The sequence below is a fragment of the Sceloporus occidentalis genome, unplaced genomic scaffold (assembly GCF_023333645.1).
Source record: "Sceloporus occidentalis isolate IW3139 unplaced genomic scaffold, rSceOcc1.0.p SCAF_2, whole genome shotgun sequence".
Classification (NCBI taxonomy): Eukaryota; Metazoa; Chordata; class Lepidosauria; order Squamata; family Phrynosomatidae; genus Sceloporus; species Sceloporus occidentalis.
This window is the reverse complement of record NW_028316982.1, coordinates 115,051,925-115,068,763: the sequence shown is the minus strand read 5'-3', so window position 1 is coordinate 115,068,763 and position 16,839 is coordinate 115,051,925. Positions and strand designations below refer to the sequence as shown.

Below are 16,839 nucleotides of genomic sequence, written 5' to 3'. Positions count from 1 at the left end.
CTCACAGTGTGATTGCTGGAGTAGAACAGAGAAGCAGGAAAATTGCCTTTGAGAAAATGTGGAATACGCAATAAATGTCGCAGAAGGAGTTTTTCTAAACGATTACCCTGAAATTTTTAAGGAACTTCAGGTCTCTGATTCTTAAGAATTTTGCTTTGAAAGGTTTAACTTGCTAACACATCCTCTTGCTTGTGAAAGTGTAGTCCTTGTTTGTGAAAGTACGTAGCTGTTCAGAAATAATGTTCTTGCTGGATGGGAATGCTGCAAATTAAGAGAAAGAGAGATTTTGTTGTGAACTTCCACTTAGAGGCTGAACTAGTCTTATAACCAAACCAGACATGGTACAGTGTTTCCATAACCCTTTCTCCTCCAATATGTGTGTGTATGTGCTGTGCTTATGTGCTTTGTTTATAATTTGAGAACTGTCTTTTGTTGTTTCTTAAAAGAATCTCAATGGCTCCTAGCTGCTTTCTTACGTGTCACAATTTTACTGTTATCCATGCAAAGTTGCAGGAGCAGGGGCAGAGAAGACCTTCAGTTGAAAGAAGTGGAAAAGATTACTTCTGGTTATATCTCATAACATTTTCTTTTTTAAAATTTGAAAAAACAAGGTTGTGGGAAGGTCATGGAATTGTGATGCATCATGTTTGCCCTTTAGGAAGGTTGGACCATATTAGTGATGGCGAACCTATGGCACACATGCCAGAGGTGGCACTCAGAGCCCTCTCTGTGGGCACACATGCTGTCGCCCCAGCACAGAGTTTGCCAGAGTTTCTTACTAGAAAGCCAGAGGGAGGTGGCACTGTGCAATTAATAAGTGGGGTCTGGGTTGCAGTTTGGGCACCCAGTCTGTAAAAGGTTCACCATCACTGGACTATATGTATTTCCAAATGCCTTCAGTGGGCATCAGTAGGTGAAACGTGCTAATCTGAGATAGTACTCCACAAAATGTGAGTGAAGCACCTTGGGTTAATTTGTCAGTATAAACAATTTCAGCATGACAACGCTGATTTTGGGAGGCGGTTATTAATTAATTTCCTCAATATGGGGTATTAAGGTCAATTTCAACATTGCTATTTTGGCAGGGTCATTCTCTAGATATTGATCAAAACACTTTTGCAACAGATTTGGCATCATAACTTTATGTGCCATAGGAAATCCACACATAACCTGTTTACTACACAACTTGTAGAGTAATGGCATCACAGGATATTTTTAAAAGTGCATCCAAGCTGAAGGGGTGTTGTCTTCAACACAAGGTCATTTTTGAAGATACTCTACTGGGTACTCTGTTACCTAAGATGTGGCAGTGGCTACAAGATTGAGGGCATTCTTGTTGGTTCTACTCTGTAGAATCTATTTCCCTGTAGATACTTGCTCTGTTTTAAAATTTCCCCAAACCCCCTTTTTAATAAAAATCATGTTTTGCTGCTTTTGTTTGCTATCCTCTGATTTTTACCCTGTATAAAATATGCAGTACAGTTGGCCATCTATATCCATAGATTCCTTATCTACAGATTCAAACATGCATGGACCGAACCCCCATGAGTTCTAGATCTCGCGCCTATTCAAGCCCCATAGGCTTGAATGAGGCACATGCATGTGGGGTGCGGCCCATGGGCGCACACCCCATTAACATTAATGGCGGTCACTGTTCCACAGATTTTCAAGTCAGTGGATTTCAAATCAGCGGACTTGAAGGGACGACTGTATATATAAGTTCTGAAAAGGAAACCTTGATTTTGCCATAAGAGATGTTATTTTACTATACCATTATATTTAATGGGACTTGAGCATCCACGGATGATGATGATGATGATGATGATGATGATGATTGTATTTTATTTGTATCCAGCTCTTTTCCCAGAACTGGAACTCAGAGCAGCTTCACAATATTAAAAGAACATTACAATTAAAAACATGGACAAGAGGTTCATTAAAAAGGAATTAAATTATTACAATGTTAAAATAGATAGCTATTAAAATAATAAAATACATTTTAAAAAGATAAAACTACAGTTGTCCCTTTGAACTCGTGGGAGATCTGTTCTGGACCCCCCCCCCACAAGTTCCAGAACTCACGCATATTCAAGCCTTATAGGCTTGAGTGGGGTGTGTGCATGTGGGGACGCCCCATTGTCATTAATGACAGTCACCCTTGCATGGATTTTCAAGTCCGCAAACTTGGAGGGGCAACTGTATATAAAACATTTTTAAATGAAACAGCATCCCAAGTCAGTCCTTTACAAACATTCTGTTTTAAAAGGCTGTCTGAACAGGTAAGTCTTAGCCTGCCAGCGGAAGGCCAACAAAGAGGGGGCTATTCTAGTGTCCCTGGGCAGGGAGTTCCAGAGTCTAGGGGCAGCCACTGAGAAGGCCCTCTTTCACGTCTCTACCAACTGTGCTTGTGATGGTGGTAGAACGGAGAGAAGGGCCTCTCTATAGGATCTAAGAGCCAGGACCGGTTCATACAGTGAGATATGGTTTGCCAAATAGTGTGGGCCTGACCCATATTGGGCTTAAATGTCATAACCAGCATTTTGAATTGTGCCCGGAAACAAACTGACAGCCAATGGAGCTGTTTCAACAGGGGCATTGTGTGGTCTCTGTAACCTGCCCCAGTTAGCCTGGCTGCAGCTCTTTGGACCAGCTGAAGTTTCCAAACACTCTTCAAAAGCAGCTCCACATACAGCCTGTTACAGTAGTCCAAATGGGATATAACCAAAGCATGTACCACCGAGGACAGATCCTGTGTTTCAAGGAATGTGTGCAGCTGGAGCAGATGCTTCAGCTGTGTAAAAGGACACCTAGTCACTGCAGACCTGGGCCTCCAGGAGTACCGCCGAACTGCGAACCTGCGTTTTCAGGGGGAGTCTAACCCCATCTAACACAGGCTGGATCTCTGTTCCTTGATATGCCTTCCCACTCACCATGTGCCCCTCTGCCTTGTCTGGATTAAGTTTCAACTTGTTTACCTTCATCCGGTCCATTACAGGCACTGGTTTAGAACCAGGACAGCTTCCTTGGATTGAGGTGGAAAGGAGTAGTAGAGCTGAGTGTCATCTGTATATTGACGGTACCGCACGCCAAAACTCCAGACAACCTCTCCCAGCAGTTTCATGTAAATATTAAATAGCATGGGGGATGGCACAGAACCTTGAAGAACCCTATAGGCCAGTGGCCAGGGGGTCGAGCAGTAGTCCCCCAGCTCCACCTTCTGGGTTCACCCCTCCAGGAAGGATATTTTGATATCCATTGCTGGGGGAGAGATCCTGGAACCAAAGCCTAGCAGCTACTAAGGGCCCACTGTAAATAAAATGTGGGCCTGCAAAGGAAAATAAGCCATAGAGTTTTGTCTCTATTTTCTTTTTTTGTTTTCAGGGTTTTAAAATATTTATTTATTTATTTATTGGTGAGAGGATGGACTCAGGGGTTACCAATATGGCTTTGAAGGGACACATGACAGCAGCATGATTTCTATCTCATCTCTGTTTTCTATGTTAGCTGTTGGGAAAGTGAGAGAACCTTCTGGGAGTGCCCACGTGCCTACAGTCTTAATATGTTGTCCATGACTACAAATATAGATGTCTGCCTGTGCTCTATCAGGCTTAACAAATGCTTTATATGGCTTAGTCACATCTCTGAGCTTATCTGCAAGTCTGTGATAAGTGTGGCATCTTCCAAAGTGCCTACAGACTATGTTTAGCTTTTGGAACCAAAACTAACGTACCCTAACCAAAATCACTTCATCTAACCTTGAAGATAAAACTGGGAACTCTTGCCCAATCTCCTAATGCCCCATCCTTGTTTCAACATTATATGTGTTGAGTAAAAACCTTTGGAGTGATTTGCTTGCGCTTAGCCCCAAGGACTTTTCTGGCTGGCATGGTGCCCGGTCCTGCCCATGCTTTGAGGAGGAGAATTAAAATCCTCCCGACAGCATGAGCCTTTTCACACAGTAGCTGCTTTCCTCTGTTAGAGGAGAGGACTCTTGGTCTCTTCTGATGGATTCCAGGATCTCCCTGTGTCTGCAGACTTTCTAGCTGTGTGGATGCTGGTAAGTGTATTCACCTTAATGTATTTGGAGTCATAACTGAGCCCCTAAGGGCCTGCCTCCTAAGTAACACAATTTGGTGCTTTTTGGAGCTTGGGGTGGGTGTTTCCTCCCATCCACAACTTGCAGAATCTCCCAACCAGTATGGCCAATGGGAATTCTAGGAGTTGTAGTAAAAACAAAACTAAATCCAGAAACTCTTTTCCCAAACTTTGGTGCTAAAGCATGTTTAATATATTTTAAAATGAAAAGTAGATTGTTCTTTGGTGTTATCTCCTCTGTTTTGCTTATGTGTGTGTTGACTGTTTAATAAACATCTGCATTTGGTGATTGAGAAAGATACATGTCTTAAGTGATGACAGTGTGATAAATGCACAGTACACACAAAAGCACAAATTGCACAATCTGGTATGCTTTGTATCATAGGTCACAATATATAGTTTGCATAGTTGATAATTGCAGGAGGTCTTAATTTACTCAATGCTTATTTGTATTATTGTTGTTTTTTTAAAAAAAGAAAGCTAACTCATGATGATACAACAGTTCAGATAACAATGTGTTAACCAGGTAGATGGACATATATTGTTGAAATGATACAGCATTTGCATGTTATTCCAACATGACTAATATTTGGAAGAGAAGGGATGAAGCTGGGAAATGGCATGGGTAAAAGGTTTGGGACGTTATCAGACAAGGGAAATTGGAAGTATAATCCAATGGCAATCCAAACGCAATCATGGGGTTTCACGTTATTGTGTGAACGGTGATCACACGCAATTTCGGGCAATAGCAAGCTATTTTCGGGCAATGGGAAGTCAGTTTGAAATTGTCCAGGTGTTCAACCGGAAAGAAGAAACCCTTAAAGTGAACAAAATTTGGCTACCAGTCCTGAGGAATAGCAAAATAAGGACTCATCAAATCCAAAAGGGAAACCATTCAGAGTCAGGGGCTTTCCCAGCAGATAATGATCACCAATTAACAGACATTAATCCTCTTTGGCATTAGCCTCCCATCAGCACAGAATAATACACAGGCAAATCACTCTTGTATTCCCAGGCTCACACAGTATATATACACCCACTTTTTCCAGGCAAAGCATTCTCTGAAGATGCCAGTCACAGATGCTGGCGAAACGTCAGGATGAAACCTCTCTGGAACATGGCCACATAGCCCGAAAAACCCACAAAAAACTACGGATGCTGGCCATTAAAGCCTTTGACTTTACATTGTATGTCCTTTATTTTAAAAATCTGTCCTAACAACCTTCCTGTGTTTCAGCCCTCTCCTTTCTCTAGTAAAATGAATGCTCTCTAGTGCTTGACTCCTTTTCATGTTTATCATAACTATGGTGTCTCCAGGTTGTCTGTGTGCACATGTGTATATTTTAAAACATGGAGTTCACAGTGATAAGGTCTGAGAATTCTTGCTCCATGACATGCAACTTGCAAAATGCTGTGATGCCTTTCTTTGGAATATTACGCAAACAAGATAGTGGCGCTTCCAGTGTCAGGCGTGAAAAAGCTTATGACTCAATTCCCTTTGAAACTATGTTGTAGGTTATAGGGAGCCTAGCATAATCATCGCTGAATGTAGCAATGGGGTAACAAACGAGTACAAAAGTTTCCTTCACAGTGGTGCCATTGATATAACTGCTACTGAAGCTTTGGCTCAGGGAAAGATTCTCATTGATACCCAAGAGCCTCACTGACAAGTGGATAGACATTGCTTTTCTTCATATCAGATCACTGATAGTAGGCATCATATATTTTGCTTGACCCAGAGAGGTGGCATTCAGTTCATTGTGGATGAGGCTGTATTCCCTTTAAAGTCATATCAGGTATGTGGGATCTAATGTTCCCTGCCCCCATTCTTGAGATCCACGAACCAGTGCCAGCTTCAAAAGATATAAACTTCAATTAAGTAATTTTTACATCTAAACTGTGTTGTGATGACCAGAAATAAACAGAGGTTACTGCCTTTTAGACATACAGTACATTATCTCTTTCTTCATTTCAGGCAGAGCCTCCAAGAGAAAATTTGGAAGGCAGAGCAAGCCCACTTTTGGGCCCTGGGTCTTCCAAAATTGAGGCTTTAAAGTCCAAATGGTTCTTAAATCCTCAATTAAATATGTTCAATAAATATGATGGTATAACATAACATTTTAAAGATATTTTCCCTCCTTTTGGTGTACGATTAGGAAAGCATAATGGGACACGATTTTCTTCTTTGCCTCTTTTTTCCTGTCATTTTTGCCATCCTGGTTCGTGAAGATACAGTCTAAATGGGTGATTTTAAAACAAGAACTTCTCAAATTTGCTTCTAAAGGACACAAGTAAATCTATATTATATAATGAAATAGAGGCCTTCCTGGCTACAGTGTCAATGCAGGCTATGATCAACAATCAGAATTCAGAAGTCTAAATGAATATACACCGTTTCACAAGGTGAAACAATCCATTTGTTTCATAGTAAAAATTGACAGGATCTAATAAAAAGCTGAGGAAATAACCAAAGAGCTACATGTTTGCTAACCTTTGCAAAATAATGCAGTGGAAGAGGGCTGGGAGGGAATTTTTTTAAAGGAGGAAGTTGTCAAAATTAATGGGCCCATTCTTAGCTCTCTGGTTCCTGGACTAATGTATTGGCTGAACCCCCCTCATATAGGCCCTGATTTCAGCAGTATAATAGAGGAATTGGGAGGTGATACTGAACTTATCATATGATGAGCATGTACATATCCTAAAGAGCCCTATGAAATGAGTACATAAACCTCTACATTTATTTAGCCACTGACAGTGTGACTGGAAAAATTCATTCTATCATGCCACATAATAGCTCCAAATCAGGTCCTATGCTTCTCCCCACTTCCTGTGCCCATTGAAGACCACTCTGGACTTCAGTAAGGGAATTAATTGGATATGAATATACAAAGAATACCTCTCTACATTTGGGACTATGTGCATTTCATGTAAAAAAGGAAATTATGTGCTGAAAGAATCCATTTTCATTGATAGGCCACAATATTCACCTTATCATGAGTGAGTTGGAGGACCCAGTTAGGCACTAAAGTCCCACCATCAGTTAGTGGTTATAAATAGTTTTATATGTTTTAATTGAGGTTGTACCCCACCTCAAGCCTTGGAGAAGGTAAGAAATCAAATGGTAGATGATGATGATGATGATTACACAGCCACCCTGAAATTTCCAAAGACTTCAGCAACTATTGCTTGCATGCCTTGAAGATCTATAAGGTCTAGAAATTAGCTCTTTAGCGGAAAGCATCAAGGAAAGCAGTTTGAAAGCATGTAAAAATGCAAGTAGCTAAATAGGTGCCACTTCAGTGGGAAGTCTTCTGTGCAGTCATGCTGGCCACATGGTCAGAGTCATCTTTGACAACACTGAGTCTTCGGCTTAGGAATGGAGATGAGCACCGCCCCCTACAGTCAGACACAACTTGACAACCTTGTGAAAGGAGAAATCCTTACCTTTACCTTTACATCAAGGAAAAACCACCTTCCTTGCTGGCCCTAAGCTGCAAGATAAAAATGCAGGTGCAACATTGGTTTTGAATACATGGAGTGGTAATCAGATAGATCAGACCAATACCCAGTCCTAGTCCTGAAATGCTTTTTGATACATGCAGCCAAGCAGTAGTTTGATGATATTTTCTTGGAGAATGCAAGCAGTGGGTCTGAGTAGGGAGTTCCTTGAACCTCAGTACCTTTTTGACAAGATCATCACTTCAATACTCTGGATAAGACTAGCTTCTTCTAATCCTCTAATTTGGAAACTTTGTCATTTCTGTTCATTTGCTTCATTAATGAAGTCTGTTTTCCTTTGTTTCTAGACATGTGCTCACAGCTGGAAGTGGAGCCCTTCTCTGTGGCAATGTGGACCATTGGGCTTGGAGCCATTGGGGCTGCTGTGACAGGGATAATCCTTGCCAATACAGATTTATTTCTATCTAAAGCAGAAAAGGCCTCACTGGATTTTCTGGAGGAAATAGATCTGAAGACTATTGGAGCAGGTAAGACTTTGGGGTGCTTCCGTGAACTGTTTTTTTAGGAAAGAGGTACAGTATGTTCTGGAAGCTGTCCTGGGGGGAAACTGCCTAATAAGTTGGGGGGGGGGGTTGTATGAAGTTTTTCCACAGCAAGCTGTGCTCAAAGGAGTTCACAACAAACACCACTTGCCAAAGTATGTCACATTTGAGAAGAGGAGGGAGGAGAAGAAAATAATTTTATAAAGCATGAATGAATTCAGATTAAAACTATAACACACAACACACACAGTATGAATTAAACATTGAAATGAAATTGTCAACGCTTAATACTTTGTTTTTGGTAAACAAAAAAAACAAGCTTAATACACAGAAAATGAAATCAAAATTAATAGACTAAAAAAAGAGCAGCATGAACCATTATTATTATTATTATTATTATTATTATTATTATTATTATTATTATTAACCTTTATTTATAAAGCGCTGTAAATGTACACAGTGCTGTACATACAATCTTTTTAATTAGACAGTTCCCTGCCCTCAGGCTTACAATCTAAAAAGACATGACATAAAAAGAGAAGGGAAAGGAGGTGGGGCTAGTAGGCTAATACATATAAAGTACATAGCAATACAGGAACCATCACTGCTGGCACTTACTGTACTGCATCCCAAGGATCCAAAGCAGCCTGGGTCAACTATAGTTCACAGGGCAGGAGGGTCTTTCTCATCAGACCAAATGATATTGGGCTGGTCCCCATATTTCTCCTCTAACAGCACCAAAGGGAAGTGTTGGGGAGTGGTAAAGATGATCATTGAAGTGCAGTTTCCCCAGGCTTCTAAGGGTTCTTGGCATCACAGATGACATGGAGGTGTTTGTTGTTGTTCTGTGCCTTCAAGTCATTTTCTAAAGAAAACTCCTTATCTTGGGGTTTTTTGGGGGCTGAATCTGTGACTTAGGTCAGCCAGGATCAGAGTTCGATTTTCAAACCATTGCACCATACTGGCTCCCATGGACTGCACATAAAGATGTATAGTCCCTATTAGCTGCAGCCCAAAATGCTTGAGTTGAAAGAACTCCACTGAAAGGCATTAAGGAAGAACTGGATAACTCAAGAGACATTCTCTTTCTTTTCCTCTGAGCAAAATATAGCCATATAGCACTTAGCCAGAAATGAGGTCTACTTAAAGCAGTAGCATGGCAAACAGGAATTATTTGATAATATACATTTTTATTGACTTTCTTGTTAAAAGACAGTTCTCAAAATATGTGATGACTACAAACAAAAGGTCACCCTTTAGAGATAAATTGTGAATTTTTCCATCTAACAGAGAGAGAAAATAAATAATAGCAAGAGGTGTTACAAGGTTTGTAAATTATTGTTTCTTAAAACCTTTTGATGTTGCAAAACATTTTTTTAAACATTTAATCTTTTTGGTATGGCTAAAGATTTATAGATTATGTATTATCTGTTTCTGTGAGACAGATTTGTAGCTTTGGAGCACTCCTTATTTTCTGTCTCTCTGTGTGTGTTTTGTTAACCTTTACTCCATGTTCTTACTATTTATGAAATAAAGTGCAGTTTCCTTTCCAGTAAAAGATTTGGCCATTCTTTGCTGTTCTGGTATAATTCGTGAGCTTGTGACATGATGGTTTAGGTGGATGAAAGGATTCAGTTCGCCTTTGGTTGCTCATGGATCTTGTCAATTGGATAGTTTCCAATAAATAAAATGAAAACAACCTAGTACATGACAATAGATATGTTTTCTAACAAAATCCTGCCTCAGTCAGTGAGATGTACTGCAACCTATATTGTTGTTTATTTCCAAGGAGAGCAAAGAACCTTCAAAGCAGAGGAGCTGTGGAAGAAGAATGGCGCTGTCATCATGGCAGTGCGTCGACCTGGATGATTTTTATGCAGAGAGGTACTATGAGTGTTTCTTTGTGGGTATCTCTGGAGAACAAATGGTCAAGTTTAACCAGCTGTTATTTCAAGAAGCTTCTAGATTAGATGCAGAGATACATTTTTAGTTTTCACTTGCTACACTAGATCAAAAGTGATCAAGTGAGGTCCCCTTGGGGAGAAAAGAAGTATCCCACTGAAAAAGCCTCTAGGGTAGGGATAAGAACTGTCCTAGAGGTGGTTGTAGTTGTTGTTGTTATTGTCATTGTTGTTGTTGTCATGACCCCCTTCTTTAAAAAAGATTCTAGCTTGTAGTGCTGGGGTGGGATCTGTAAGGGATTAAGAAGCTACATCGGACCCCTAGGAGACCTGAGAAGACTGTAACCCAACCTCACAAATAAAAATTCAGAAATATGGGTTTTCCCCAGAGTGCATCCAAATCCCCTCTACCATATTTTGGGGTACCCCTGGGTCATTTTAGGCCAAGGAAAACAAATTTTATAATGGGAAGTGAACCAGAAGTCATCTTCAAGGTTATGTCCTATGAGAAAAAAGGCATCTCCAGGCATGAAACATCTCAGGGGAGGGATGTGGTGAAATTGCACCCTAGAGGGCCTTTGAGCATTTTTTTTTTAAAAATGTGAACCCCAAGGAGCCACAGAAATGGCCCTGCAGCTCCATACAGCCCATGAGCTGCATTTCCCCCCTTCTGCTTTAAGGAACACATTTGGCCCTCTAAATGTTGTCTCTTAACAACTGAAACTTCTGTATGTATCATAGGAGGGAAGGATCAAGAATACTTGAAATTACAGAGCTGGAAGGACAATGAGACATAGGCTGCTGCCATACTGCAGAATTAACATACTTTGACACTGCTTTAACTGCCATGGCTCCATCTTATGGAATCCTGGAATTTGTTGATTCTTGTGGCACCAGAGCTTTGTGACAGAAAAGGCTAAATGTTTCATAAAACTAAAAATCCCAGAATCCCATAGCATTGAGCCATGGCAGTTAAAGCAGTGTCAAACCGCATTAATTCTGAAGTGCAGATGCAGCCACAGATTTGTATGAGACCCCAAATGATAAGAGATCTGAACATGATTGTGCTAATATTTCTTACTTCATGCAACATTCTGCCATCTACCCACCACCCTGAAACAGCAATCTTGCTGATTGTGAAAGCTCAGTAGTTTCGGGCCTGGTTAGCACATGGATTTACAACCCCCAGGGATCACCAATATTGATAGGAAAGACTCTTGTCTAAAGCTTGGGAATGACATTGCTGCCAGTCAGAGGTACTGGGGTAGAAAGGCCAATGGTCTGACTCAATATAAGCCTGTTCTCTGATTATCACACTCCATTCCAGGTTTGTATTTGAATAAGGCTCTTATCATTATGTGTATGTTAGGGATATGTGGTTCTGGCTAGATAGTTCTGGTGTGTCAATGTTAACCTCTATAATCACTGGGGCCCTGTTTAAACATAATGCCACAGGCAACAAGTCTTCACATGCTTATTGATGGTTGTATTTTATTCTTTTAAAAGGTTTTATGCTGTTTTCAAAGAATAAAATACAACCATCAATAAGCATGTGAAGACTTGTTTCTTTTTTTTTACTTGTGAATCTTTATATGTGCTTTCCATACCTGTTTGTGGTTTGATCATAAAGCCAGCCCCGTAGGGAAGAGCTGTAGCTCAATGAGTACAACACCTGCTTTACAAACAGAAAGCCCCAGGCTGAACTGGGAACGATTCGTCTGCCCTGTGCCGAGAGCCAGCCTCAGTGGGCTGATCTGGTTATAACACTTAAGCAATTTCACACTGCCTAGCATTGCATATACACTGGCTTCAGTCGTCACGGAAGCTTTGCTGTAGAGAAGTCATTTAAAAACAACTATGTCCAATGTAAAATCAACTGGGGAAAGTTTTTTTTTAATCTTTATGTTGGCCTTAATAGAGTTTTTTTTTCCACTTGCAAGTTCATATGGAGGCAAAAGAAATACAGTATGTGCCTTTTGTAGCTACTTCTGCCATACTGTGGATTATAAAGCAGTGTGCTTGAGGACTGTCTTATAGCAGTGTCTTCTCTCCAGTCATGGCCCTGAATTACATTTACAAGATGTGGTCTGGTGCCAATTTGAAAAAAGGTACTCTCTGCCTCTTTGTCCCATAGCTTTTAAAGTACCGGTATCTCTCATTTTGTAGGAAATGAGACTTCTTTTGTGGGTCACCAGAATTAAAATCAAATAGATTCAAAGGGAACTGATATAAAGTCATGGATAAAGACTGACTGCTAATTAGGACGGCTGTCTCTTGCTTCCATCTTTTGGAGTAGCTTGTCTCTTAATAGTAATTTCTGGGGAACAAGAATGGGAGGATGATATTGTACTCTAGTTTTACTTGACTGGATTGAAAGCAACCAGGATAAGTCTTTAGTCTAATTCTTTACAGCTGGTTTTATATGCATGTTTGGTCCAATCCTGCAAGTACATCTGTGGACCCTAAGCATGTTGCCAATTGTGCTCTGTTAAATAATTTCATTCTTGATTCTTGATATTTTTATTCACCTCATTTGTTTCTGCTCCTCCTTTTTAGTCAGTTTAAAAGAAATGTAATAGGGAATGTCAACAGGCCAGGCTGTGTTGGGAACGTGTTAATGTTTCTCCTATAACTGCCTTCTCCCTACTGTTCTGTGCTGGACTCTTGAATATTAATTGTGGAGATACTGTAGGGTGTCTTGATACAGTGGGGAGACTCTTCAGCTGCTAAATCCTGCATTAATTTGGAGGCTAGCTTTCTTTAGTTTATGAAGTGCAATTCTACAGCCTAAGAAGATATAAGGATCAAAATACACATGTGAAGCCTGATCCTCTGTTGAATTGGATGGTCTTATTACAATAAGAAGGAATGTAATGTGATAAATTTTTTAAATGATTGATTTGAATAGTAAAACTAAAAAAAACTTTATTAAATCTTAGAGCAAATGGCAAAACTAAAGATTAAAAATGAGGTCACAGATTGCAGGCTAGCAGAAAAAAAAATCTTTACCAGCTGTCTAAACACAGAAAAAGAGGTAGTCTGTGACTCTGAAAGAGTTCTACAGTTGAGACATCATCACTGAGAAGAACCTGTTCCTTAGATATGACTTTTACCTGTACCAAACTAGAGCTCCAGTTCTAAAACACCATTCCATCTATCTGGCTGTGATGCCATTTCAACTTGAATTCCAAACTTTTAAATTAAATTAAATTAAATTGCAGCTCATCTTTTAATGGAGCAGTGCTGACCACTCTGAAACAAGAATGGGCATAGACTATTGCCACATAACTCAGAGCTCTTGTATCATTTTTAGGAGGCTGCTGAGCTGTCCTCTCTGAAGCCTCAGCTTGACCAGCTGGGCGTCCATCTATATGCTGTTGTGAAAGAGAACATTGGGACTGAAGTGGCGGATTTTCAGCCATATTTCAAAGGGGAAATATTTCTGGACGAAAAGGTAAATTTAACTGTTGATTTGTGTTCAGTCTGAGTGTATGTGAGAGAGTATGTGTGAATGAGGGGGATGTTACATTAGAAACTGTGAGCTTCTCTATCTAAATAGATATAAATATTCAAGACTTAAAATCTATTCTTACTTAAACTGGCCCTTGTAACTGTGGAAGAGAGACAAATGTGACACAAGTCAGCATTCTGGGTAACATTTGCATTATCAAATTATTATTATTATTATTTATATAGTGCTGTAGATTTGCACAGCACTGTACATACAAATAATAAAATGGATAAAAATGAAACCTGCCAATGGTGTACATTCTACAAAATACACATAAAACAATAGGTAATAATACAGGATAGAATTAGATAAAATAAGCAGGAAAATACCCAGGCTATAAGCAGTAGCATTTCATCTTGCTACAAAGAGTGTCACGCTTGCTATCCAGCTTATGGGCACGTATTTTGTGCCATTGCTCTAGAATATCAGTTTTTCAGCAGCCTCAGAAATCAAATATATTTACGTTAATCTGTGATTGCCACCTGTTAAATCCCATTGTGTGCATGCATGGAATAGTCACCATCATCAGCAGAGCCATTGTAAGAGATGCGGTTTCTAAATGTTTACTCTTCATACATTTCCTCAAGTCCCTTCTGCTATAGTTGGAGGATAGAAAAGATGCTGGCATATAGAAGAGCTTAACTGCTTTTAGCTACTACTTAAGAGGTTAATTGGCTTTCACATTACTATTTATGAATCGTTAATGGTGCTATACAGTTTAGCTTTGAAGTACTGGCATGTACTTGCATGATTTTCCTATAAACAGGCATAGCTGAAGAGAAGAACTAGGACAACTGTTTGGTTCTCTTCATCATTTTAATATTTTGTTGGAATTGGATTGTGTTTTTGTAAGGCACCCTGTCTTCCAAAAGGAGCAGCTAAAAATAGAAACATCGCAGCCAGAAGTAATTGGGTGGGGACCTGTGGTTCATCTCTTTGGTTTATTAATAGCAGATGTGCCTTGTGAGGTTTGTTTGCATGTTTGCTGTTTTACGAAGAGGTAGATTTGTAGGGTTTTGATTTGGGTAAGATGAAAATGTCCTCCCCTCCCCACCTTTTGTGGTAATTATGATCTTGTTTTCCATACCTTACATTATAATGCCTATACATGCCCAGAGCTTAGAAATGTTTTGCACTGCAAGTCTGAGAATCTTCTACCTAATGGCACTGCTGGCTGGGAAATTTTTGAGGTTGTATTCCACAAAAAGTTTAATCTTCCAAGCTTTGATCTGGCTCCTACAATTTATCACACATGCAAACCCCACATATGGTTCCATCCCATTCAGCCCCTTCTACTTTGATTAGTGTCTCTGCAGATTTCTCCATTATACCTACAAGGAAAGTGGGTGGATTAAGGAGCCTGTGGGAGTTACAACATTTGAAGCAACATGCTGCAAAACACTGGGGGCTTTATGCAACTATTCCTTTGGTTACAGAGATTTTTGCAGGCATTATTATTATTATTATTATTATTATTATTATTATTATTAGCTTTAGGCATCCCCTGCATACTTCTCAGAACTGTTCAAAGAATGTGTTTGTTGTTTTTGCTGCAGCAGACTCAGGGAAGCATCTAGCTGGTGATGTATATCTGAGAGGTTTTATGGCTATATCTACTACTTTGGACCTCCTTCCTCCAGACCCTTACCCAAGCAGTAGTCTTTCTCTGGCCATTGATCAGCAGTGGCAGTGTGTCTGAACTTGTTCTGGCTGCTCTTGAGTATTGAGGGTGAAAGGAGCAGCCAATTGGTAACCAAAGAGACAGAAATCAATCCCGTGACCCCCAGCTGTTCTTGCACAGCTGAAAAGGGTGGGATGGGGGGGTCAAGTAGGCAGAGAAACACTGCCATCTCCCATGAGCAATGATTGTTAAATTGATGTAGGATCTCTTCTTCAGAATTCTGGGACCCTTTAAAGACAAATAGTTATAGCATAAGCTTCTGAGATAAGCAATTGAGCTAGCTGCTTCACATGAAAGCCTATGCCTTAATAAATTTTTAGTCTTTAAGGAGACACACTATAAATGCTTATCTTTGCAGTCATAAGGGCTAGAAACTTGTTTTGGCATTTTTGCACAAAATCCAAGATTTCCAGGGTTTCAGCTTCTTTGCATCCAGTACATTGTATACTGTGTCTACAGTCCTGTGGAATGGCAATTGACACATAACATATTCATAGTGAACCTAACTTTGTTTCAAGCTGCCAAACTGTTCTAGCCCAGGGTAATCTCTGCTGAAATTCACATTCTATTTAAAGTGAAATTTGCAGATGATAACGATATCTGTCTTTGTTCCACATAATTCTTGTCAGTAAATGTCATTTTAGTTCTCTAAGAAAATCTCATAGAGTACTTTTGGCTGAGTGTTCCTCATCTCATTCTACAGAAACAATTCTATGGACCTCAGAAAAGAAAGATGTTGTTCATGGGCTTTATTCGCTGCAGTGTGTGGAGGAATTTCTTCCGTGCATGGAAGAGTGGATATACTGGCAACTTGGATGGAGAAGGCTTTGTTCTTGGAGGAGTTTTTGTGGTTGGTCCTGGAAAACAGGTACATGGTAGGGAGTGCAAAATGGAATGTTCTTGTTGTTGTTGTTTGTTTGTGTGTGTGTGTGTGTATTTTGCAGGATTATATTTTTTTAGGGTTTGGAAGATCAAATCTATAATGTAGCAGAACGAGCCCAGTGTCTTGGTTAGAAATGCTGCTGTTCAGCAGAAAAGGTAGCACAAAAGTTGGGTATGGTGAGGTGCACTGCCCTGGAAGAGCTGGATGCAGTCTAGGGAGTTTATCAAACAAGAGGAATTTCTCTTAATTTCGAATGAAAAGAAAGTGGGGACAGAACACATTCACGTGAATTCGCTAGTTTAGTGAATTTACATGAATGCGAATTGCGTTCGAACTGGCTTCCTATTGCCCGAAAATAGCATGCCATTGCCCGAATTTGCATGTGGTAGTTTATCACGCAATAACGTGAAACCCCATGATTGCATTCAGATTGCCATTGGATTATACTTCCAGTTTCCCTTGTCTGATAAACTCCTAGGAGTACTCCAAGACCCCGTGCTGCCTCTGGACTCTCAGGCATGAGCAATGGCAAGGAGGTACTTCATACACCATTGTTCAATAAAACAGCTATGACCTTGAGTCAATCTGATTTGGTAGTAATCGACACCTTAGTTACATTGCATCTTGAGTATTGCAGCGTGGTCTACCTGTAGCTATTGTCGAAGTGCGCCTAGAACAGTAGTTCTCAACCTGTGGGTCGCAACCCCTTTGGGGGTCAAATGGCCCTTTCACAGGAGTTGCCTACCACCCCGGAAAACACATATTTC

At 40.1% G+C, this 16,839-nt stretch overlaps 1 protein-coding gene across 3 annotated transcripts in view; it reads left to right on the top strand.

Moving 5' to 3' along the window:
* The window catches only part of LOC149318896 (peroxiredoxin-like 2A), a 29,464-nt gene that overhangs the window by 10,698 nt on the left and 1,927 nt on the right, over positions 1-16,839 (top strand). For 2 of the 3 annotated variants that reach the window (XM_089510645.1, XM_089510643.1), the window contains exons 2-5: positions 7,902-8,081; positions 9,886-9,980; positions 13,311-13,451; positions 15,893-16,057. In XM_089510645.1, the coding sequence (XP_089366771.1) occupies positions 7,904-8,081; positions 9,886-9,980; positions 13,311-13,451; positions 15,893-16,057 (579 nt within the window). In that variant the 5' untranslated portion in view covers positions 7,902-7,903. Of the gene's footprint in view, positions 1-3,953; positions 4,058-7,901; positions 8,082-9,885; positions 9,981-13,310; positions 13,452-15,892; positions 16,058-16,839 lie in introns of those variants that run through there. The other variant, XM_089510644.1, reaches the window with a different exon arrangement.